General features: G+C 40.4%; 1 protein-coding gene across 2 annotated transcripts in view; it reads left to right on the top strand.

Annotated features, from left to right (window-relative positions):
- Positions 1 to 25,508, top strand: part of tmx3 (thioredoxin related transmembrane protein 3) — a 116,489-nt gene extending 90,981 nt beyond the window's left edge. For both annotated transcript variants that reach the window (XM_033018933.1, XM_033018934.1), the window contains 7 exons: positions 8,634 to 8,732; positions 10,638 to 10,695; positions 11,745 to 11,798; positions 17,234 to 17,290; positions 19,958 to 20,087; positions 22,326 to 22,394; positions 24,643 to 25,508. In XM_033018933.1, coding sequence (XP_032874824.1) covers positions 8,634 to 8,732; positions 10,638 to 10,695; positions 11,745 to 11,798; positions 17,234 to 17,290; positions 19,958 to 20,087; positions 22,326 to 22,394; positions 24,643 to 24,933 — 758 coding nt within the window. In that variant the 3' untranslated portion in view covers positions 24,934 to 25,508. The remainder of the gene's footprint in view (positions 1 to 8,633; positions 8,733 to 10,637; positions 10,696 to 11,744; positions 11,799 to 17,233; positions 17,291 to 19,957; positions 20,088 to 22,325; positions 22,395 to 24,642) is intronic.
- Positions 25,509 to 25,731: the final 223 nt, after the last annotated feature.

A 25,731-nucleotide genomic window follows, 5' to 3' on the forward strand; every position in this document is an offset into this window, starting at 1 on the left:
GATTCAAGTGCAGTTTCATACCATTTCAAGTTGGGTGCAAGGCCACCAAATTCAAATGCAGTTTCATACCATTTCAAGCAGGGTGAAACCAGCATAAAACACCACATAAACACCACACTCACAGTTCAGTAGACATTCAGTGTGTTCAGTTGATTCATAGCTTAGACAGTCGTGACCTCTCCCTCCCCCATCTTGCAGCGACTGAGCCACACCCACACTTCCCGGTTTTATAATCCCTCCCACCGGAAGGGGCTTGGCCTTCATGGCGTGATTGACAGGAGAAAGATTCTCAACATTTTTTAAACACTAATAACACTTTTATTTTTCATTGATGGGAAGAATCCTCTGCACCTGATGAGTAGAGGGGGACTGAGTAAGATGGCCAAAAATCACAGCCGTGAGTGGTAGCGTTTTATCTAAAATCAATATACAGTGGAAACAGGAAGTTGTTAAGTTTAGACTTTTAATCATTTGCTATTTCAAACCAACCACCACCAACAACCATTTGCTGTGCTTTATTTCAAACCAACCACCACCAACAACCATTTGCTGTGTTTTATTTCAAACCAACCACCAACACACCCCTATTTTGTTGTGCTTTTTCAAACCATCCACATTTTCATTTTCAAACCAAATTAAGGGCACTCGAGGTCAGTAAAACCACACTCACAGTTTAGTAGACATGTGTTCAGTGTTATTCACAGCTCAGACTGAGAGACATGACCCTCTCGCTCCCCCATCTTGCAGAGACTGACTGAGGCACTCAACACTTCCGGGTTTTATAGTCGCTCCGGAAGGGGCGTGGCCTTCAGGAGAGAGAATTTCAACATTTTTTAAACACTAATAACTCTTTTATATTTCATCGATGGGAAAAATCCTCTTATCCTGCGCAGCGGAGGGGGACTCTTGAGTAAGATGGCCAAAAATCACAGCCGTAAGTGGCAACGTTTTTTCTAAAATCAATATACAGAACAACAGGAAGTGGTCAAGGTCAGACTTTTAGTAAGATAGATAGATAGATGGATAGATGGATGGATGGATAGATGGATGGATAGATAGATAGATGAATAAAGGGTTTGGACACGCTAGAGGCAGGAAACCTGGTCCCTATGTTGGGGGTGTCCAGAACCATTGTTGTAAGCCATTTAGAATGGAGATGAGGAATAACGTTTTCACACACAGAGTTGTGAGTGTGTGGAATTCTCTGCCTCAGGGGGCAGTGGAGGCTGGTTCTCTGGTTCTCAAGAGAGAGTTAGATAGAGCTCTTAGTGATAGCGGAGTTAAGGGGTATGGAGAGAAGGCAGGAACGGGGTACTGATTGTGGATGATCAGCCATGATCACATTGAATGGCGGTGCTGGCTCAAAGGGCCGAATGGCCTACTCCTGCACTTATTGTTTATTGTCTATTGGCATTTATCATGTTACCTAAAGGATACTTAATACATGCAGCATCATTACATCCAACATTAAATTGATAGCAAAATCTGGCTTGACAATGGAGGAATTAAATGAAATTGTAACCCCACAAAAATGTAGGATAAATAGCTGCTTAAATGTAAAGAATGGAGGAAAACACAAAATATAAAGATGATACTGTTAATTTGTGAGATGATATTTTCATTGGTGTCTTCAAGAATGCAGGATTTTAATTGTAGATTGTAATTTGATGGCTCAGGCTAGGTTATCTAAATTCAGCACGTGAAATTTCAGGATGCATTTAAAATTCAAAAGCAATTATTATAAATTGACCAACTTAAATATCACATTTTTAAGATTACTTAAATTAAAGCTTTATGCTTTTATTTGTCTATCAATCAACATATCACAGAGAAATTGGAGATGCGAAAATGTTATTAGTTAATTTGCTCGAGAAATGCTCATGCATGCCTTTATCATCTTAAGGTATGCATTCTAGTCCCGACCCGGACACTTCACTCTGCAAACCTCGACTTATTCAGATATTTGCAGCAGATGTCCAATGCTGCCATCCTGCCTTAGCTATCCTACTGCCCTGCACTGGCTTACGATTGTGCAAAATTTCAAAATTATCATTCAGATATTAAAACCTAGTTTCCCCCCCAAAAAGTTGTTTAATCAATTATTTAAACAGCACAGCCAACAATACACCCCTATTTTATAAAGTTTCTGATCAAACATTGGAATCAAAAGATCATTAATTCCAAAATATTTCTACTGCCCCATGGAGGAGAGTTTGGCTGTTCTTACAGTTTAAAACCCAAAGTTAGACTAAGATTTGCATCACCACCCATGCCAGAAATCTTTTTCGACCATTGAGAATTGGGAAAGGGTTTCTATCCACCCTTCCCTACAAGGCAGTTTGATTCATAGTAACACCTCTACCACTGGCCTAGCTGATATATTTAGCAATGATCAGGCATTTATCCTTAAATCGGACCAACTGTGTTAATTAGCCAAACCATTCGGATTTACTGCAATCTTCTCAAACTGTTGAGTAATATTTTTAAGTTAATTGTGGAAATACCAACCTGATTAACTCTGGCTGCAGAGCCACTGTTACTTAAAATCCCAAATCCATTGACTGGAAATTACTTCAATCGGCCAGTTTATTGTAGTATGTTGGTTGTTTTCTTACTCGATTAGTATGAGGTGAGCAAAAGCAGCACTTCCTCCTTAGCTCTGTGTATGCAGTGACCAATGAGGTGCATTTGTGAACCGGAAATCGTTCCTTAAAATGGATTGAGATTTTTCGATTGGCTCGCCTATTCTATTTAACCTCAAACATGTAAAGTATCATGAGCTGTGCCAATTCAAATTTTCCAAGTCACACAGATGACGTGGATTATGAATAGGCAAATGTTCAAACATATCTTTTTGTTACTGAATAGTTGGAAGACCTGTTTTGTATTTGTCATGACCTACAGCCACAGCAGGTCCTTGGAGGATGTGATCCCGCTAGATCTCCACTCTGCACTGGACCACTTGGACAATAAAAGCACATTCATTAGATATGTAAAAAGGAAAAGATTAATGAAGACAAATGTAGGTCCCTTACAATCAGACAGGTGAATTTATAACAGGAAACAAGGAAATGGCAGAACGGTTAAACGAGTACTTTGGCCCTCACTACGGAAAACACAAACAATCTCTCAGAAATACGAGGGGACCGATGATCTAGTGGGAGGGAGGAACTGAAGGGAATCCACATTAAACAGGAAATTATGTTAGGTAAACTGTTGGGGCTAAAGCCAGATAAATCCCCAGGGCTTGCATCCCAGAATACTCAAGGAGGTGGACCTAGAAATCATGGATGCATTGATGATCATTTTCCAATGTTCTCTGGATCCGTTCCCGTACATTGGAGAGTAGAAAATGTAACTCAACTTACTAAGAAAGGAGGGAGAGAGAAAACGGGGAATTATAGACCAGTTAGCCTTACATCGGTAGTGGGGAAGATGCTGGAGTCGATTATTAAAGATGTTATAGCAGCGCATTTGGAAAGCAGTAACAGGATTTGTCAAAGTCAGCATGGATTTATGATGGGGAAATCATGCTTGACTAATCTTCTGGAATTATTTGAGGAGGTGACAAGTAGAATGGAGAGCCAGTGGATGTGGTGTATCTGGACTTTCAAAAAGCCTTTGGCAAGGTCCTACACAAGAGATTAGTGTGCAAAATTAAAGCACATGGTATTGGAGGTAGAGTATTGACATGGATAGAGCACTGATTGGCAGGCAGGAACAAGAGTGGGAATTAACGGGTCCTTTTCAGAATGGCAGGCAGTGATTAGTGGAGCGCCGCATGGCTCGGTTCTGGGACCCCAGTTATTTACAATATATATTAACGATTTAGATGAGGGAATTAAATGTGACATATCAAGTTTGTGGATGACACAAAGCTGGGTGGCAGTGTGGGCTGCGATGAAGATGCAATGAGCCTGCAGGGTGACTTGGATAGGATGGGTGAGTGGACAGATGCATGGCAGATGCAGTGTAATGTGATAAATATGAGGCTATCTACTTTGGTGGCAAGAACAGGAAGGCAGATTATTATCTGAATGGTGTCAGATTAGAAAAAAAGGAGATGCAACAAGCCTGTGTGTGCATGTACATCAGTCTCTGAAAGTAAGCATGCAGGGAGAGCAGGCAGTGAAGAAAGCGAATGGCATGTTGGCCTTCTTTGCGAGTGGATTTGAGTTTAGGAGCAAGGAGGTCCTACTGTAGTTGTACAGGGCCCTGGTGAGCCCACACCTGGAGTATTGTGGGCAATTTTGGTCTCCTAATTTGAGGAAGGACATTATTTCTATTGAGCACGTCTCAATGGAGGCAGGTTCTTTGGATGCTTTCAAGAGAGAGCTAGACAGGGCTCTTAAAAATAGTGGAGTCAGGGGATATGGGGAGAAGGCAGGAACGGGGTACTTATTGGGGATGATCAGCCATGATCACATTGAATGGCGGTGCTGGCTCGAAGGGCCGAATGGCCTACTCCGGCACTTATTGTCTATTGAGGGAGTGCAGCGTAGGTTCACCAGGTTAATTCCCGGGATAGCGAGACTGACATGATAAAAGAATGGGTCGACTGGTCTTGTCTTCACTGGTATTTAGAAGGATGAGAGGGGATCTTATAGTGAAAAGCTTCTGTTGCGTGCTATGCAGTCAGCGGAAAGACGATACATGATTACAATCGAGCATTTACAGTGCATTGATACCTGATAAGGGAATAATGTTCAGTGCAAGATAAAGCCAGTAAAGTCCGATAAAAGCTAGTCCGCGGTTCACTCATGAGGTAGATAGTTTAAGACTGTTCACTAGTTGTGGAAAGATGATTCAGTTGCCTGATAACAGCTGCTGCATAGCGTCCAAGCTCAGTTTCTTTTCTGAGCTGACCGTACAGTACTCCAGATGTAGTCTAGTCAAAACTTTATATAACTATGACAGAACACCACACTTCCCTTTATAATTGTGGCCTCTAGTTATAATAACTAACATTCGATTAGTCTTTTTTTTAGATCTGGCTACAGTAATCTTTTAAAAAAATGCAAATCTATTCATTGTTCCACATGGTGTACATGGTTGAGAGCCAAAACAAATTTCTCACTTGGAACAGCCATGAAAAACCCCCTTACTGTGAGGGAAAACTACAACAAGCTTGTGTTTTATACTAATTATTTAAATAGGTACTTCCGAACTGCGTGAAGCACAGAAGAAAAAATGAAACTCGACACAAACTTAAATTGTTCAGTTCTTTGCACATCAGAGGAAAATGCAGGGACCAGTTAAATGTCAAATTATGGATGAAATGGGGAGTATAAAATGAGCATGGCTATTGAAAATATTTAACTAATGTGCCTGTATGAGCATGTAAAATTATAGCCAGGGTATTGATCTATCCTCTATTATGCCCATTTGAGCTCTGTACTCTCCTGCTGAAAACATCCCCACCATATCCACTCTATCTGGGCATTTCATTTTTCAATGAGATCCCTCCTCATACTTCTAAACTCCAGCGAGTATAGTGTATTGCCCTTTTTATTTGTTCTTTTTCTGGTATACGGATATTGCTGATAAAGCCAAAAATTTACTGACCATCCCACATAGAGAAGGCACTGATGACTGCTGTCTTCATCCACTGCAGTCTTTCTGGTCAGCACATTCCCATAATGCTGTGAAGGGCAAGGTTCCAGGGTTTGGACGCTGTGACAGTGAAGAAATGGAAATTATATTTGCACCATGTACTGAAATCTTTGTTTTCCATGGTACAAGTTGTAGTTTTGAGACTGGCTGCCAATTTGCTTTGCTAATAACAGCAATGCATTTTGTGCATGGTGCAGTCACTTTACACCAGTACTAGAGAGAACAAGGAGACCAAAACTGTAAATAATATTCTATTAGAGTATAAGAGGATGTTACTTGTCACAGAGGAAGTAAAGCAAACATTTTCTAGGCTGTTGGATTTACCTTGATAGGGTTGGGGTGTTTCGTTTAAAGACTTTATGTTTTGATGAGACCAATCATTCTTCTAAAGTATATAAATGGCTTTGTCGGAGACATTATATTATTTTGTCTAGATATTTCTAGCAGTATTATTTTGAACGCTTGGGCGTGGGCATTTGATGCGTAGATGGGCGTTACATAGTTGGAGAGGGAATGGCCAGATCAGACGAGCCACGGGAATTGAAGAGAACACAGTTCTTACCAGATAGTAAGAACAGAAAGCTACAATCAGTATGAATAAAGATGATCTGGTATGTTCATCTTTTTGGCTGTACAACCACTTCAATAAAGAATCAATTAAATAATGACTGGAAGATCTGTTCTTTTGTCTGCATAAGATAACTCCCACATTCCCGTGTAGTAATGGCAACGGAAAGTTTGATATTGGAAAAGTTTGAAATTGCCATTACATTAAAGTAAGAACTTGTCTCCATGAGTGAAACCGGAGCTTGTGAAAACCTGGAACAAAGGATCTGCCTGACACCGTCAACTGGACAAGGTCGCTACCGGCTCTCAAAGAGAGTGTTGCTCCTAATTGAAGCGTCCAGTGCCAAGAGTTGCAGTCTGAAAGGGATCGGCCATTCAAGACTGAAGGGGAGAAAATATTTCACTGGGTAAATGTTTGGAATTCTATATACCAAATAGCTGCGGAAGCTCGGCTATTTCGTTCATTTAAAACAGGAATGGATGGGTTTCTGAGCATTAAGTAAATCAGAGCATATGATAGTGTGCCGCAGATAAACTATTCATCAACATCGTGGTGGAACAGGCTCTAAGGGCTGGATATCCTGTTCCCCTCATTGTATATCTAAAGAAAGAGTAAATAACTCCACTGATTGCACCACTGTATGGCTACATTCATTTGGAGGTGACCCACGTGATGTTGATAGTTCTTGGTTGTGGTACATATTGAGTGTCAAGTGTAATGCTTAGATCTTTCCTCACTGAAGGTGGTCATTGTTTGTCACTTTCATGGAATGAATGTGTACATGAATCAGTACATGCCTGCTTGCTATCTTGGACTTACTAAGGGCCGAATGGCCTCCTCCTGCACTGGTTTTCTATGTTTCTATGTTATTAGACTTGGTCTTTTTTTACTTATATTCGGGCTTATATCCCCTTTCTGTTTGCTGTCCATTTAAACTGAGAGACTGTAAGTTGTTCATGCTCTACCTTGTGCTTTCCATCAACAAGTGCACATTTATTAAATGTGTCTCGATGGTGTATTTAACAATAGTGCACAGGTTGAACATCGATTTTTTTCAGTTCCAGAGACTTCCTGAATTATCCGTCTTTCCGTACCAATAGTGCCACACGATAATGAAATTATAATACACCCCTGGCCTGCTAATGATTCCCTTCCCGTGTTTCTAAGGCACCATGGAGTGTCAGAAACTTAAATTTAACAAATATAAAAATTAAGCTGAATATGAATGGAATGACCTGCCAACCATCCCTGGCTCGTAGCGTCTCCCCAGCCATTCCGAGCCTTGGCTTCTGACCCAATTCCCGACTTGCAATGAAGTCCCCTCACCTGCTGGCTTTTTCCACTCCCGGCTCGACCACAGTCCCGGCTTCTCCTGTCACTCTGTCCAGTCGGCCCCTTTCTGCCCCGCCCTTTCCCCCTCCCCCCACCGCAGTCTCCTCCCCCCACCACAGCCTCCTTCTACCTTGGAAGCGTCAGCAGGTGGGAGGGGAGGGAGCCCCACGGTCACTGCACCTAGTTTTAATGTGAAATTACACAAACTCGGCCAACTGAATCAGTCTGAGGAATGGCCCCGATGTCACCTATCCATGTTCTCCAGGGGTCCTGACCCACTGAATAACTCCAGCACTTTGTATCCTTTTGTCTATTAACCATCATCTGCAGTCATCGGCAATAATGGATACCTCTCCCTCCGTTATAAGTCTGTTAAACCTGTAAACCGAACATAGTGGGCCATTCGCATTCAGTTTACAACGCCATCTATGGCCGCTCAGGGAATTTCCACTGAGGTATCATAATTTTGTCCGAATTATGAGGGGGGTTGGGGCGGGGGGGGGATCATCAGTTGCGGCTAAATTGGTATTCAATATGCATCGGCTAACATTTGAACAGTTAGAGCGCTGCATGGAGTTTTCTTTTTCTCGTAAATGAGCAACTCATTTCAATGAGCTGTTCTGTCTGTGCATGTAGTTCAAACAGAAACGTGGAGCTTACTGGGCAATCGAGGACCTAAGCAATTTTTTTTTCAAGGCAATGGTTTCTTAAGAATCGCTATTGGCAAAGGCACAGACTTTCAAAACATTGAGAGGTCTCTCAGGATGTTAGAATAAGTATGTGATAAAGTGCAATGTGTATCATCTCTAGAAAGATAATTGACCTTTCTATTGCAATGTTTCTGTCCTATTCATTCACCCAAATCTTCACATTCTATCCTCGCCTCATCACCAAACAGGGCCAACGAGAAATGAGAATAGGTAGCATCTTTGCACAAGGACTCAAATAAATAAATAAAATAAAATAAATTAAAATATTTTATTATTATTATAAGGACTGAATATTTTAATGAAGGAAATAATATTTAACCTCCCCTTGATTTTTGTTCAAGTTGTAATTGTGGTGCCTTTCAAGTTCATTGACTGATTGACCATACTTTTTCTTTTTTTCTCCCCCTCAGAATATGAAGATGGAGATATGTCCTCATGGGTGAATAAAGAAAGATTCTTAGGATATCTTAACATTGATGGTTTCACTTTATATGAACTTTCAGAGACGGGTACTTTTCCATTACATTTTTTTAAATCATTTTTGAATTGTAAAATAATACTTAATCTTTAATTTGATATTGTTCTGAATAAAATTGCATTTTTTATATTTGATTTGCTGCTACTGCAATTATTTTTGACACTTGTAGACGGAGTTAACAAATGAGAAGTATATTAGAAGATTTAATTTAAGTGGATCGCCATGATTGAAACTGACATGTGCTGAAAGGAAACCAAATATGTCATTGGAAGCAAGTTCCTTAGCAACACTGAATTTCAAGCTCTAATTCAGCAGGGAATTAGCGCAGGGTTGCCATGATTGCATTTTAAACTAGATAAACAAATAGGCGCGGTGGTTAAGTCCAGCTTCTTTCACCTAAGGAAGCTGGCAAAGGTGAAGCCCATTCTCGAGCGGCAGCATTTTGAAACAGTAATCCATGCCTTTATTACATCTAGGCTGGATTACTGTAACGCACTCTACTCTGGAGTCGCACGAGCTTCATTGGCTCGTCTCCAGCTTGTTCAAAATGCTGCCGCTCGCCTTTTGACCGGAACTCGAAAGAGGGAGCACATTACGCCAATTTTGGCCTCCCTTCACTGGCTCCCAGTGCACTTTCGAGTTCATTTCAAAATTCTTTTAATTGTTTTTAAATCGTTGAATGAGCTGCTCCACCTATATGCTCCTGCCCGGTGCCTCAGGTCAGCTGATCAGCTGCTCCTTGAGGTACCAAGGTCTAAGCGGAAGCTCAGAGGGGATAGAGCCTTTTCTGTTGCTGCTCCGGCACTCTGGAACACCTTGCCGCTGCACATCAGACAGGCCCCCCTCACTGTCCATCTTCAAATCCTCCCTAAAAACACATTTTTATTCTTTGGCTTTCAACACTGGCTGAGGCATTGCTCCTGTTCTTAGTGCTTTTAATGTCTTTTAATTTTTAGTGTGTTTTTTATAGTCCTTCGTTTTACGTTTTTTAATGGTTTGTAATAGCTTTTTGTCCATGAGTTCTCATGTACAGCACTTTGTGGCAACTGCAGTTGTTTAAAGTGCTTTATAAATAAAGTTATTATTATGAAATATACTCTTGGGATGGGGAAGCTTAATGCATATCTTCATCTCCTAATTGTTAAATGTAGTTTGAATTGCCCTAATAATCAATAGAAATCAAACTAAAAGCTCAAAACACAAGAATAGGGGTGTGATTTTTATTTTATTTTTTCCTTTAAATATTCAATTTGGCATAGTTTTATTATTGAATGGCCAGATATCCAGAATTGTGTATTACGGACATTGTAATACAAACAATTAATACCTAGTTCAAAAATGTAAGTTACTTAACCTCCCAAATTGGTAGATCATATGTTCTGCAAGATTCTGATTTGTCTATGCCCACAATATCATTTTCTGCAAAGTTAAAAGTACTTTCAAAATAAAAATGGAATGTAGCAGAATACTGATCGACAAATTATAGTCTAGTCAAAATGATTGTCTTTTTAATACAACTGTTTTAAATTGTGGCTTAAATTTGCAGATAAATGGGCTTTATAAATCACAGGACCTTCTGAAAGACTGTAATAGAAAATGCTGAATGGGAAAGAAAGTTATGTTTAAAGGGCGATTATAAAGAAATGAAGAAAAAGCGATGGGCTTAGAAAAGGAATAAGAGAAAATAGGCTTAAATTTGGAATATTATAAAGAATTGACAGCAGGAAACCATATCTGATGACAAGGTCAGTGTTAGGCATAAAGTAATGTACTTCTTGACAGAGACTGCACGATTCCTAAAACGGTTCTCCTGCTGTAGGTGTTATGCTCATGGAATCTTTCATTGAATTGTGCTGATTTAATAGTAAAATCATTCTTTGCAAATAGTCTTTGTTTAACAGAACCTTGTAATCTAATACCTGCCTGACTTCTTCAGGAAAGCTAGTGGTGGTTGCAGTTATTGATGGCAAGAATTCATCTGAAGAACATGCCAGGTAAGATAGCTTGTGACTTACTGGAATTGTTGTATATTTTACAAGAATTGATAACCAACCTTATGAATGCTTCCAAAAATACCTTGGTCAGAGTAATTGCAACATAAAAAATATTTCACTTTCATTGAACACTTTCATTGTTTAATCAAAATATTAGAGACCGAATAGGTGATGGTGTGGATGTTCCTACGTAGGGAGGATATGGAGGGTGGTCATCTGATCTAATCATCTAGAATACATTTAAACGGGTTTAACAACACTAGAATACTTCAGCAACCTCAGTTGAACACTGATAACCAGCTTTTCACCTACATTATTGTTTTTTGTCTCGGATCGGTAAAAGTTTGTTACTTTTAATAACATACATTTCACATCAAACATGTTTGTCATTGATAGAAGCCCCATAGTACAAATTATTCTACAGCTGTTTGTATTTTTCAGCTTGATTTTTCTTACAAGAGTTGCAAATGATGGTTGAAGGCATCTCTTTATTTTCTTTTTTCTAATCTTTACTTCTCCCGACCACCCCCCCCCCCCCCCCCACCACAACATTCCTTGATATCCTAGCTGTGTTTAGATAGTAATCTGCCTTCCTGTTTTTGCTACCAAAGTGGATAACCTCACATTCATCCACCCATTAAACTTGAGTTTATCCAAAACTTGCCTGCATGTTTTCTCTCCTCCATCACTTCTGTCTACAGTGACATCTGGTCACCCACAGCCTCCAATTTAAAATGTTAGTCCTTGTTTCTACCTCTGTATACCCGCATGCCTTACTTACTCACAGATGAGTCCTCCAGTTCTGTCGGCTCTACCTTCTATATTTGTTGTTTCCCACCTTGTGCATCTCCTTCATTCTTACCTGTTCATGTTTGCATTTATTATGCCTGAAAGATCACCTTCCAAGTCCTGGCAAAGTTTGCTAATTTAGATGAAATCTTGCACAGATGATCAACTCATCTTACCAATGATTTATAATGTAGGATAAACTGCAGTGCACGTCTCTGCTGTAAATTTGCCTGCTCATTTTCATTTTCTTTGTTTTCCAGCTTAAAGGACATTACTCATGAAGTTGCTACTGGTTACAGGGAGCAGTTTCACAGGTTTGTTGATAAATGCTTTGCATATTTAAACAATTGAAAAGGATCACATACTGACGGAAGATGTAAATTTGATATAGTGAGTCAGATGCCAGGTGAAATATAAAGCGATGCATTTTGTGGGGAAAAAGAATGGGTGGTGATATAAGCAAAACTGTATGATTCTGTGAGCAGAGACCTGAACTTTATGTACACATCTTTGAAAGCCACGATTCATGTTGGGAAGGGCTGTGATGCAAACTGGGCTATATAAATTATCCCCGATTACAATAGCAAAAAATATTACTGAATCTTTATAAAATCACTAGACTAAGTGCAGACCCGTTGGGTCTGCTCCCCCAACACAATATTCCACCACTTACCCGTTTCCCCAACGCAATATTCCACCACTCACGTATAGCCCCCAACTGCGCAGGCGCAGCTCATTTCCCCTCATCCCCCAGCACTCCCTCCCCGTCTTCTTCAGTCTGAGTTTTTTGAGGATGTGACCAAAAAGATTGATGAAAGTAGATATTGTATACATGGATTTCGGAAAGATATTCAACAAGGTTCCTTAAGGCAGGCTGCTCTGAAAGGTTAGAATCCATGGGATTCAAGGAAAGATTGCTGAATGGATAGAAAATTGGCTACATGGAAGAAAGCAGAGGGTGATGGTGGGAGGTTGCTTTTTCTGACTGGAGGCCTGTGACTAGTGGTGTGCCTCAGGATTCTGTGCCAAGCCCATTACTATTTGTCATCTATTTTAATGATTTGGATGAGAATGTATATGGCATGATTAGCAAGTTTACAGATGACACTTAAGTAGGTGGTATTCTAGATGGTGAAGATGGTTTTCAAAAATTGCAGCACGATCTTGATTAGGTGGGCTGAGGAATGGTTGATGGAATTTAATACCGAGAAATGTGAAGTGTTGCATTTTGGGCATGGGCAGAACATACACAGTGAACAGCCGGGCTCGGGAGTGTTGTAGAGGGATCTAGGTGTACAGGTACGTAGTTCGTTGAAAGTGGCATCACTAGTTAAGGTAGTCAAAAAGTCTTTTGGCACATTGGCGTTCATCCATCAGAGCATTGAGTAGAAGTGGGGAGGGCCTAAGCATTTGGGAGAGGTTGAGCAGGCTAGGACTCTTGAAGAGCAGGAGGATGAGGGGTGATCTCACAGGTGTAAAAAATCATGAGAGGAATATCGGGAAGACGCACAGTTTCTTGCCCAATGTAGGGGAATCAAGAACCAGGGGACATGCGTTTAAGGAAGGGGGGGAAAGATTTAATATGAACCTCAAGAGGTAACTTTTTCACACAAAGGGTGGTGGGTGTATAGAAGGAGCTGCTGGAGGAGGTACGGTAGTTAAGGCAGAGACTATCGCAACATTTAAGGAGCATTGCGACAGGTAGATGGATCAGACGTTCAGAGCGATATGGGCCAAACGCAGGTAGTTGGAACTAGAGTAGCTGGGACATGTTGGCCTGTGTGAACAAGTTGGGCCGAAGGGCCTGTTTCCATGCTGTAAGTGTATTAATTCAGGAGTATAATTTTATTTCACACTACCAAACGATGCAAACCAACAGACACAAAATAAAGATAAGTGAAAAAAAATGAAAACTGAGCTTTTTATACAGTGATTTAGGATGTTCTGGAATCATAATAATAATAACAATAAACTTTATTTCGGACTCAAGGTCCAGACAAGGGACAACATTACATAAAAATACATTGCATATAAAAACATCATAAAATACATATAAAATCTTAGTATATCACATAACATCATAAATTTTATATATTTTTTTTTAAACCCAAAAAACACAATACATGAATTAAAATCTAGAATAAAAAAGAATGATCAATGTCCTACAACGAGACAACGATACGAGTGTCTCCACAACTGGTACTCGTAGCGTGTAGTGCTAAACCTTATGTTTGACAAGGACACAATAATTACATTTTTAGAGTCATTTATCCTGCAAATGAATTTATACATATGATTTCTTAGGATAGCTTCTAAAGTACTGACTCCTGCAGGCACAAACATGTTACTAGCACTACACCATCTAGGTTTCCTTAGCAGTGTTCTCATGGCATCGTTATAGGACACCTTTAGTCTCTGCAAACTTGTCTTTCCATAGTTCGACCACAGGTGCGCAGTATAGAGTGGTGTGCAATGTGCTCTAAACAGCGACATCTTCACCACATCTGTATACGCCCTAAACTTACACAAGAGAATATTCGCCTGTACATACAGCATGCGTCGTTGCCACTAAGATTATTGTCAGACAAATTTAAATCAGGAAATGTTAGACATTTATCCTCTTTGGCTCTACAGATCATAACGGCACTATTACAAGCATTATATTTAATATCATGTTTCACACCATACACAGAACATATAGTAAGGAGCTGCTGGAGACCAGCGCTAGATGGACTAAAGACCACAAGATCATCTGCATTCATAATATGGTTCACTAAAATATTACCAATCATGCACCCAGTATTACAGGCTCTCAATTGCTTGGACAGATCATCAATATAAAGATTAAAAAGGACTGGGGACAAAATCCCCCCTTGTCTAACACCATTGCTAACCCCAAATGGGGCTGAGACCCTATTGCCCCATTTTATTTGCATAGTCTGGTGGGCATACCAGTAGGCCAGAATTCTAACAATGTATTCAGGCACCCCTCTTTGACTCGTTTTAACAAACAGCTTTCTGTGATTAACACGGTCAAAGGCTTTGGAAGCATCAATAAAGCACATAAGGATTGAAGAGTTTTTGCCTCTATATTTGTTTACAATCTCCTTTAGGGCATATATGCATAAGTCAGTGCCATGTTTATCTTTAAAACCAAACTGGTTATCTGTGGAGTTAACAAACTCATTTATTCTATCCAGCAGAACTCTTTCTAAAACTTTTGACAATATGCTGGCTAAAGCTATGGGCCTGTAATTATTTAGGCTGCCTACTTTACCAGCTTTGTCCTTAATGACCGGCACTAACAGAACAGACAACATTGAGTCTGGTAACAAGCCATGAATCATAAAGCCAGCAAAACAAATAGCAAGGAGAGGAGCTATCCTCATAATCATCATAATAATCATAATCATACTTTATTAACCAAGTATGTTTTGCAACATACGAGGAATTTAATTTGCCACACAGTCATACCATTAAAAAGCAACAAAACACACAAAATAAGTTTTAACATGAACATCCACAACAGTGATTCCTCCACATTCCTCACTGTGATGGAAGATTTAATAAAAGTTCAATCCCTTCCCTTCTTTGTTCTCTCGTGGTCGGGGGCCTCGAGCCGACAGGATGATCTTGGCTCCCGTAGCTGGCAGTCTGGCCCTCTGGGTTCAGGGCAAATAAGCTCCTGCATCGAGGGAGAATCTCAGCTCCCCCACGCCGGGCGATCGCACCCTGGGTCGGGGCTGGTCAAAACCTTCGGCGTCGTTTGGAACTTCCCGACATCGGTCTCTACCCGAGACTGCGTGCTCCTCGGTGTTGAAATCCGCAGGTGCGGTTTGAGCCTCTCCGATGGTAAGTCCACGTCCCCGCGGTGGGGCTCAAAATCAGCCCTCCAGCTCCATGATGTTAGGCCGCAGAGCGACCGGAGATACGATCCGGAAAACAAGGGAAGAGATTGAAAACAAGTTTCCCCTGACCCCCTCCCCCACCCCCCACATAAAACAAACCAGAGAACATTAACACAAACATTTAAAACACACTAAAAATAACAAAAAAAAGACGAAAAGACAGACAGACTGTTGGCGAGGCTGCCATCGTGCGGCGCCCCCTGGTGGTACATGGAAGTAAAACGTTTCCACAATAGTATATTTCTTAGGAAATGAAAGTCAAATGGGGGAACGTAGGAGGATGAATAGTTCTTTGAAAGAATTGGCAAGAATGGCTGAATACATTGAATAATTCTAATACATGCCCTTGCTTAAGAACTTAATGAAATTCTAATTATATTTAATGGCAGCAGCATATGTATTGATCTTAAGATTAGTTCTGGCACTGAACATTTGTTTTAGAGATAACAACATATAATCAATAATCTTCATTCAGACTGGGGAGATAATACAATTGTGCCACCATGCTGCACCAGTCTCATTTAATCTAGTTGATAGACTAGCGGCGGCACGACCCACTGTTGCAGCGGCCCCTACAGCCTGTCTGTCTTTTTTTTTATTTTTGTCTAGTTAAATGTAGTTGTTTGTGTTTTTTAATAGTGTTTTTAACTGTGTATATGTGGGGGGCGGGGGGGAAGGGGGAAACTTTTAAAAATCTCTTCCCTGTACGTGAGACCCGACCTTTTCCTTGTTGGGTCTCCGTTGTCGTTGGGGCCTAGCACCGTAATTCGCCCGGCACGGTCTAAAATGGCCGTGGGACTTATCAGCGCCCGCCTGGGGCTTGGATATCGGGAGAGAAATGGAGAACAGGGGAGAGAAAATACTTTGCCTTCCATCACACACTGTGATGGATGTTTTTGTAAATGGAATTGTGTGTATGTCTGTAGGATATTGTCTTTGTATGGCTGTGGAAACGGAGTTTCGTTTGAGCCTCACTGAGGTTCAAATGACATGTAATAAATATTGGATTGGATATTGGATTGATAAAAAATTGAGAGACGTGTGTGAAAGGCTAAATATCCATGATAACGATCCAGGTAGGCTTGTTTATGGTATTTGCATTTTACGTGCATTTAAGACGTTACTCTATTGGTTACTCACAAAAAGAAACAGTGCCATAAAATTATAATATGGTTCAAATTTTAAAGCATTAGAAAATTATCAGCACATTGTCTGTGTTTCCTATAACTACCCATAATTTTCAGGTAAATGTTAAACTGCTCTTGGGTAGATACAGGATATTCCATGGAATTCATTATTAAAAATTGCAAAGTGGTTTCCTTGGTTGTCTGGCCAATATTTTACTCTTATCAACATTATTTAAAGCAGTCTGTTTCTATTATTATCACATTGTTGTTTCTGGGCCCTTACAAATTGTCTTCCACCTTTCCTACATTAGATTAAAGGCAATATTTCAGAGTATTCTCTTGGCTCAGGACTACCTTGAGAACTCACAAAAGGGACATGAACAATACCATTCAAATTTGTTGTTTTTCCAGTATGATGCTTGTTGCATCCAAATCCACTCATTGCTTTTCATAATCATGACTTTGCAAGGCTATGAGCATGGAATCCGTAGGTTCTCACTGGGAACGTGGTTAAGTATTTACTTAAAATTGAAAAATTGAGGCAGAAAGTATGGACTAAATGTTTGTATTTTGTTTTTTAAGAATACTGATGCAGATAACATGAATCAACCAGAGTAAAATTTTATAATTCTACCTGAAAAGTAAGGACTTGTTTATAAAAGGACTCTCAAAATGTGTTTGCATTAAACATACATTATTTAAATACATTGACAGGGATTTCCAGTTTGGGCACGTGGACGGAGCTGATTACATCAACGGTGTCATTATGGAGTAAGAGTTTTCTGATTTTTAAATTTCAGAATTTTTTTGCATTGTCCATTTTCAATTTCAGTTTGTGTGTACACAGAAGTTTCTGGGTGTGAAATGTATTGAGGTGATTGTTATGCGACTCTGGAGTAGTCATTTGAGTAAATCAAGAGGGTCACTCAAAATAAATATAATAGTGTTGTTCAGCACATGAAGTAATTTACCTCAAGTCTTAATGTCAAGTTCTCAAAGAGAAAAATAATGATAATTTTGTTTAGTGTGAATAAAATTGCAACTTCCTCACCTTTCAATCCTTGGATTTATTTGCAGCTGGGACCACTTTTTCAATCCTGATATGGAGGAAAGGAAGATTTTTGCAGAGAGAGAGAGAGAGGCTCATCGAACATAAAGACAGAAATGCATAAGGAAAATTTATTGAAGAAATAGTACAAGAATCCCAATGCTGAGGAAAATAGAATGCAAAAGCTAAAGTAGAAATTATGAGAACAGCGAGTGACAGCAAGAGAGGAATAAACATACTAAATGATCTTCATTCAGTGAAATAAAACATGGCAGCATCGAGGGGGTAGGGGTTGCAGGGACTGCAAATTATTTTGCATGAAGTACTAAGAGGTAATCTTGTTTTGGAGTGTCCAACAATGAACATGTTGAAGCTATGTATCTTTGTGGAAAATCGTATACGCCTAATCTAAAAAGGAAAATCACCTGTCCAACCTAGGTTGTAATGACTTGGGTAGTAAGGAACTATTGTTGAATCATATAAAGACACTATAAATCCCTGCTGCACATTTCCACTGTCAATGCTTTTTGCTTCTCCAATTCTTGAAGAGTGTTTGATTTTGTTATCAAGGGCAGTCTTCTGATATATACCAGGTTGCATTGAATTTAGTTGATCTGAGTTATTTTGCAAATGTGTAATCAGATTCTGCCCTTGCCTGTACTTTTGTAGAGCGATCAGGCCAGCAATTGGGGACAAAAATTATGAATGTTCTTTCTAACTCCACCCCTGTACTCCAGCAATTCTGACATCAAGTGTAGCAGCTCCACTTCCTTACTGGGTGCAGATCTGAACCTTCTGGTAACACATCTTGGTGCATTACTGAATTGTTTTTAATTAGCTTAGTTATTTTTGTTTTGTTCATAGTATCAATTTCTAGTACAGTTTGTTAAACATTTTGCAAGGATTGTTCTGTGGTGTGAACAAGAATGTAAATTTGATGACATTGGAACATGCATTACGTATGTGCACACCCATACACTTGTCCTGTTGCACATTGATTATTAGGGAAGTTGTTGTCCCTGTTTATCCCCTCTTTCCTAATGCTCATGATAGTCCAATTTAAGCTTGTCTTTAAAAATAAATTACAGAGGAGCTGGGGTAACTCAGCGGGTCATGCAGCATCCCTGGAGAGCATGGACAGATGATATTTTGGTTTGGGACCTTGCTTTAAACTTTGGCCAAGTGCAGGAGCTATATTTTAATGTGTGTAGTAGGAAGGAACTGCAGATGCTGGTTTATACTGGAGATAGACACAAAATGCTGGAGTAAATGGGCAGGTCGGGCAGCATCACTGGAAATAGGAATAGATGACGTTTCGTGTTGAAGCCCTTCACACTTAAAGAGATGGGGGGTGACTGGAGGCAAGTAAAGACCAGAACAAAACAGAGCTGGCAACAGATGACCTCAGGAAGGGTGGAGTCCATAATGACCCATTGTTGGCTGGGGAAGATGTGCTAACGACAGGGATACAAGGATAGTAGGACGACTAGGGTGGGAAGGGATGAATTTCGCTCATCCCTTCCCATCCAAACCACCCTCTCCCCGGGGACTTTCCCCTGCAACCACAGCAGATGCAACACCTGTCCTTGTACCTCCTCCCTTGACTCCATCCAGGGAACCCAACCATCCTTTCAGGAAGGCAGAGGTTTACCTGTACCCCTCCAACCTCATCTAATGTATCAGCTGCTCCCGGTGTAGGTTCGTACTTATCGGCGAGACCAAGCATAGACTTGGTGATTGTTTCATTGAACACTTGTGCTCAGTCCGTCTTGGCCTACGCAATCTCCTGGTTGCCATCATTTTAACTCTCCTTCCCATTCCAATACTGACCTTTCTGTCCAGAGAAGTCAGTTAGGCCACATGCAAATTGAAAGAACAGCACTTCATATTTCAGTTGGGCAGCTTACAACCAGCGATATGTACATTGATTTCTCTAATTTCAAGTAAATCCTGAATTCCTTCCCCCCAACCCCCACCTTATTCACCCTACTAGTTCCATTGTTCACATCTTGGTATCCCTGTCATTAGCACATCTTCCCCAGGCAACAATGGGCCATTATGGGCTACACCGTTCCTGAGGTAACCTGTTGCTGGCCCAGGTTTGTTCTGGCCTTTTCCCACCTCTAGTCCCCCCTCCCCTACCCCACATCACCACCTCTATCTATCTTTCAGTCTGAAGAAGGGTTTTAACGTTGTGCTTCTGTGATCTCTAAATATGTAACTATAGTTATTACCACTAGGTGGCTCGATATGCACTATTCCTAATAGTTTTCAGTTATGTTTCACATTGTTTGAGGATTTCTTGAATAGAAATATAAAGCAGAGCATTAGATTAATAGCTTTGTGTTAACCATTAGCATTGCTTGAAAGTTTCTTTGTTTCTCTTTCAGTGAGGTTGCTGTTCCTTCCATTGTGGTGCTGAATACCTCAAACCAACAGTATTTTGTACCAGAAACCCCAATTATGAGCATTGAGGACTTGATTAAATTCATTAATAAAATCTTGGAAGGATCTGCAGAAGTAAGTTTATGAATATTAATGTCATTTTTATTTTCAGATTGGTTAGTTGACCTTCTCCCATCTTCCCCTCGCAACACCAGAGACCCAGTTTGATCCTGACCTTGGGTGCTGTCAGGATCAAATCCAGAGTTTCCATGTTCTCCCCGTGACCGCATGGGTTTCCTCCAAAGATCATAGAGTGGAGCAATATTGTTCACTCCGCGAAAAAGCCGTAATAGCGCCATTTCCGTAACCGGCTTCCATCATGGCATCAAGCTAATTCAGGGAAATTCTGCTATATCAGGCTGAGAGATTAAAGGATGGACACAAAATGCAGCGGGTCGAGTGGCATTTCTGGACAAAGGGAATAGGTGACATTTCGGGTCAAGACCAGTCTTCAAACTGAGTCAGGGGAAAGAGGAACTCAAACCATCCTCTCCCCCCCTTCCCTCCGACACGTACATGGAGCGATCGCCGGCCCCTTTTTTTTCTTTATATTTTCTATCTATTTCCTTTGGGTGTTTTTTTAAAATTTCCCCCTTACCATTTCCGTACTTTTTCGATAGCTGTCATGAGCCATTTGATGCCATCCTTCGCCCTGCTCCTGGTCTTGGCCCGCACCGATCTGCCTGACATGCTGTGTGTGTTTGTGTTTGGCGGAGTCTGAGGGGAAAAGCGCCGGCACCAAGAGCGAGCGAACGCACGGACAGACGGACGAAAGCAACGATCATAGAGTGGAATAGGTGACATTTCGGGTCAAGACCCTTCGTCAGACTGAGTCAGGGGAAAGAGGGACAAGAGATATAGACGTAACTAGGGACAAATGAATGGAAGATATGCCTATATCTCCCGTTTCCCTTTCCCTTGACTGTCAGTCTGAAGAAGGGTCTCGACCCGAAATGTCATCTATGCCGCTCTATGATCGTTGCTTTTGTCCGCGCGTTCGCTCGCTCTTGGTGCCGGCGCTTCTCCCCTCAGACTCCGCCAAACAAACACACACATACACACAGCATGTCTGGCAGATCGGTGCGGGCCGAGACCAGGAGCAGGGCGAAGGATGACATCAAATGGGTCATGGCAGCTATCGAAAAAGTCGACCTGAAATATCACCTAGTCCTTTTCTTCAGAGATGCTGCCTGATCCGCTGATTTACTCCAGCCTTTTGTGTCTGTCTTCAGTTTAAACCAGCATCTGCAGTTCCTCCCTGTATAAGGTATGTACCTTTTTCGTGTGTCCAGTCAGATTTGGCTTCCAGTCAGATTAACAATGGCGCAAGTTTCCACACACACACTTAATTCAGCAAATAGCAACTAAGGCCGTGCTGATAGTGATGGGGGAAATTGATGAGGGTTTACTGCATTTTAAAAATATATATTTTTTTAAACATTTAAAAACACACATACTGTTCCCCTGCAACGCCCATTACATTGCGAGAGGCATAACTGAAGTCGGTCGGGTTTACTGAAATGGTGTAAGTTACGCTCCAGTGCGTACTACACGTCAGTCCATTGGATTTTGCAGGAGTGGACCATCTTGCTCCGCTCTAAGATCTTTGGTTTCCTCTGGGTGCTCTGGTTTCCTCCCACATCCCCAAAATGCAAGGGATTGTACTTTAATTAGCATCTGTAAATTGCAAGCAGAATGACGGTAGTGGATGTGAAAGTGGGATAACATTGATCTATTTTGAACTGGTGATCGATTGTCGGCGTGGACTCAGTGTGCCAAAGGGCCCGTTTCCATACTGTATCTGCTAAAGCTAATACTATTCCCCTTGTCCTTTGGTTTATTAATCGTTGTGGTCACGAGGATTGAATGGATTGTGCATAAGATTATTATTCATTCTTTTTGAGAAGTGAAAGTCTGTTCATGGGAGCAGCCTGGTGTTGAGCACAAAAACAGACTGCCTCCTGAAACATTGAATTGTAGCAGTTTTCTTTGAGGAGGACAAGGGAAATGTTTAAATTTCAGAAGTAAATCTCACTGGTGATGTCAGCTAAATAATAGATATTGCACAGGAAAATGTCCCCATATTGAAATCCAAGCACTTGCTCAACGAGGCAAGGATGGTATAATTGCCCAAATAGATATTTCTCACTTAATTCATGGAAAATACCATTATTTTGTATTATCCACTACATCGGGAGAATTTGCTGCTAAAATCTGTGATAGCATCTCGTCCTGATGTCCTGTTTTGTTACGTTTTTAATTTCTATTTTTTCAGTTTTGAGAGTAAATTAAATTATTTATTTTTCTTTTCAGGCACAGGGAGGAGACAGTTTCTTTTATCGTGTTAGAAGACTGCTCTATGATGGAAAATCCACCATTTTAGTAAGTACTTACAAATTATGTTTCATTTGCTATTAAATTTAGAATTGTTAGTAAGTACTTGACAGCAATTTATTTGCTTGAAATAACTGACTGACTCATTGAACATTACATAGTTTATTGCATATCTATTGATTCATCTCATCTAGTCACAAAGTAATTATTTAGTTGCCACTTCAGTTTACTAACAGAGGCAAGACAATTCCTGTCAAACTTCTAAACCACCTCATCTGAACTTTCTCCTTGCTTTGTCTTTTAACACAGTTTCCTATAGTTTAATTTATCTCTTTCTCCCATCTCCAATTTATCACGGCAATAACACCACCTTCTGCTTCTTGATCTTTTCCTGCCAATTCCTGACTATCCATCGATCGTAATTTGATTCTTGTCTTTTGGAAACTACTCTCCCATCTTCAGTTTCTTTTTCCTTTCCGGCTTCTTAATATGGCTGTCATATATATAACCATATAACAATTACAGCACGGAAACAGGCCATCTCGGCCCTTCTAGTCCGTGCCGAACACTTATTCTCCCCTAGTCCCATCTACCTGCACTCGGACCATAACCCTCCATTCCTTTCCCCTCCATATACCTATCCAATTTATTACCTTTTCTGCAATTCCACACTTGGGTCATTCCATAGACGTTCATATCTATGACATGCAACTAAACTAAAGCAATAAATGACATTCATCACGAATGTGACTTTATAATAATGCCTCTTGTTTCAATCTCTCTGCAGTGGTCAATTATAGCTCCTCCACTTTCATCGGCTTCTCTCAATGGGGTTGTTCATATCTGATTTCATTTTTACTTGCCTAACGCTTTTCTGGAAATATTTCTCTTCCTGCTCTCCCCATTTCTTCTAGGCCCAACCACTCCATTTCTTGGCCCAACCACTTCACTTGCAGGAATTTAGAGGAACTTCACAAGCATGAACTTTCCACACAGAACCTGAGGACACCCACATTTACATCTTCTCCACCTTTCTCAAACATTTACCATGTCCTGTTCGAATGTTAAATAATAATTCCCGGCACATGCACCCACTAGCCGTCATTCTAGTTTCCACCAAGCCTTCAGCTTTATTCAGAATCTTTGTAAGTTGACCAGTTGGAATCCGGGTGGGTTTTTTTCCAATCCAAGTTACCCTACTACACAAAGGCTAGCTACCTCTGTTGCTGAAATCTTCACCCTTGTCTTTGATCCCAGACTCAACTATTCCAGAGCTTCCTCAACCCCCCACTACTACAGGAGCACCGTCAGCATACAGACTTGCAGTAGCTCACTGGAATATGCAACGTAAACATCTTAAGGAAACTGTAGCTGAGCCACACATCTGACATTGCTAGAATCACACACATCACAACAAGATACATGTTTAAAGTGATCTTCCATTGCTCCAATTACAATTAGTTTTGTTATTTGTGGGATAATATCAAAACATCTATAGACTGAATTATATACTTGCATTCTGCTCCCATTCTGTCTGCCTCTAGCAGTGTTTTACCTACGTACTAGACGCAACCTCCTTCTGATATATAATGCAACGAAATAATGCGCGTCTCTCAGTTATTTGCTTCTTCATATTATATTACATTTTCTTAATTATATAAACAAAAGAGCTTATAGAGGCATAGTATTCTTTGTTAGTTATTTTTATAAAATCCTTGCTGATGCTGATGTTACATAGAAACATAGAAAAATAGTTGCAGGAGTAGGCCATTCGGCCCTTCGAGCCTGCACCGCCATTCAATATGATCATGGCTGATCATCCAACTCAGTATCCCATATCTGCCTTCTCTCTCCATACCCCCTGATCCCTTTAGTCACAAGGGCCACATCTAACTCCCTCTTAAATATAGCCAATGAACTGGCCTCAACTACCTTCTGTGGTAGAGAATTCCACAGATTCACCACTCTCTGTGTAAACAATGATTTTCTCATCTCAGTCCTAAAAGATTTCCCTCTTATCCTTAAACTGTGCCCCTTGTTCTGGAAAAAGTACTTTGGAAATATAATATTCCCAACAGAAAAATCTAAAATAGAGGTCAAAGATTCTAAAAGGATGAAAGAGACACCACAACCTTTCAAATGGACCTTGGTCGTTGCCATGGCCAAGGATATTTTGTAAATTTGGCGTGGTAGTCTTGGTGTCAATATAACTGTTAATTTATTTGTTTCAATCAGTTAATAATTTTGAAAATGTGCTGGGTATCAATATTCTTTCCCATGTTTTTCTTCACTTTAGTCCGTTTTTAAGGCCTCCCCACTCCTGGGCTGCTTTCTCTTTGGTCTACCTTTGGGTGTTATCAGCATCATGTGTTACGGAATCTGGTCAGCAGATGGGGAATATGAACCAGAAGAAGGAGAACTGCTTCAGGATGAAGCCATTGAACAGGGAGATGCAGAACCCAGTGATGGAGAAAAGGAGGAAAATGGTGATGAAAATCAAAAGGATGGTGAAGTTAAAGAAAATTCAGAGGAGCTCAAAGACGAAGAACTGGAGGAGAAAAGCATGGTAGAAAAGAAAACTGATTAATATATAGTTTATGAATTCCCTATAGGATTTCAAAACTAAGTGTGAGTCACATTTGAACATCAGTGGAAAATATTGGAAATAAAACACAAGTGATGTGTTTGCCTTAGATTGATCTGTACCTTTGCAGAGACCAACTGGGCTACAAGAACTTTGATCATGTGAATTATATTTTGTTCTTTAGATGCAGATAGTTTTCGTGGAATCTCTGCCATTATGGAAGAAGAGACTTGGTTGTTAATGTAAATTGGCAGAAATTCAAGAATTCCCTATAGTTTGGTCTTCTGACCTCAATGTCCAAGGCTTGGGTGCAATGGCACATGTAGTTAACAAAGAAACATTAGCAGGGTTATAAGAGTAAGATGATGCTTTAGACAAGGGTTTTGGCTCACAAAATATCGGGAGATGGATAAGAATTTCCACAGTAAGTTTAAATACACCGTCAAATGTCATACATATAAAACAGTAGATGAGTAAATGTTCATTGTACATGGTAATATCAATCTTTCGGTTTTATTTCCCTGACTTAAAAATTGGATTGCCTAATAAAGGATATCATGTCATTTTGAGCAATTTTATATTTAGAAAATAACTGGTTTTAAAAAGAATAATAATAATAATAATGGATGGGATTTATATAGCGCCTTTCTAATACTCAAGGCGCTTTACATCGCATTATTCATTCACTCCTCAGTCACACTCGGTGGTGGTAAGCTACTTCTGTAGCCACAGCTGCCCTGGGGCAGACTGACGGAAGCGTGGCTGCCAATCTGCGCCTACGGCCCCTCCGACCACCACCAA

This window comes from Amblyraja radiata, chromosome 4 (assembly GCF_010909765.2).
Source record: "Amblyraja radiata isolate CabotCenter1 chromosome 4, sAmbRad1.1.pri, whole genome shotgun sequence".
Classification (NCBI taxonomy): Eukaryota; Metazoa; Chordata; class Chondrichthyes; order Rajiformes; family Rajidae; genus Amblyraja; species Amblyraja radiata.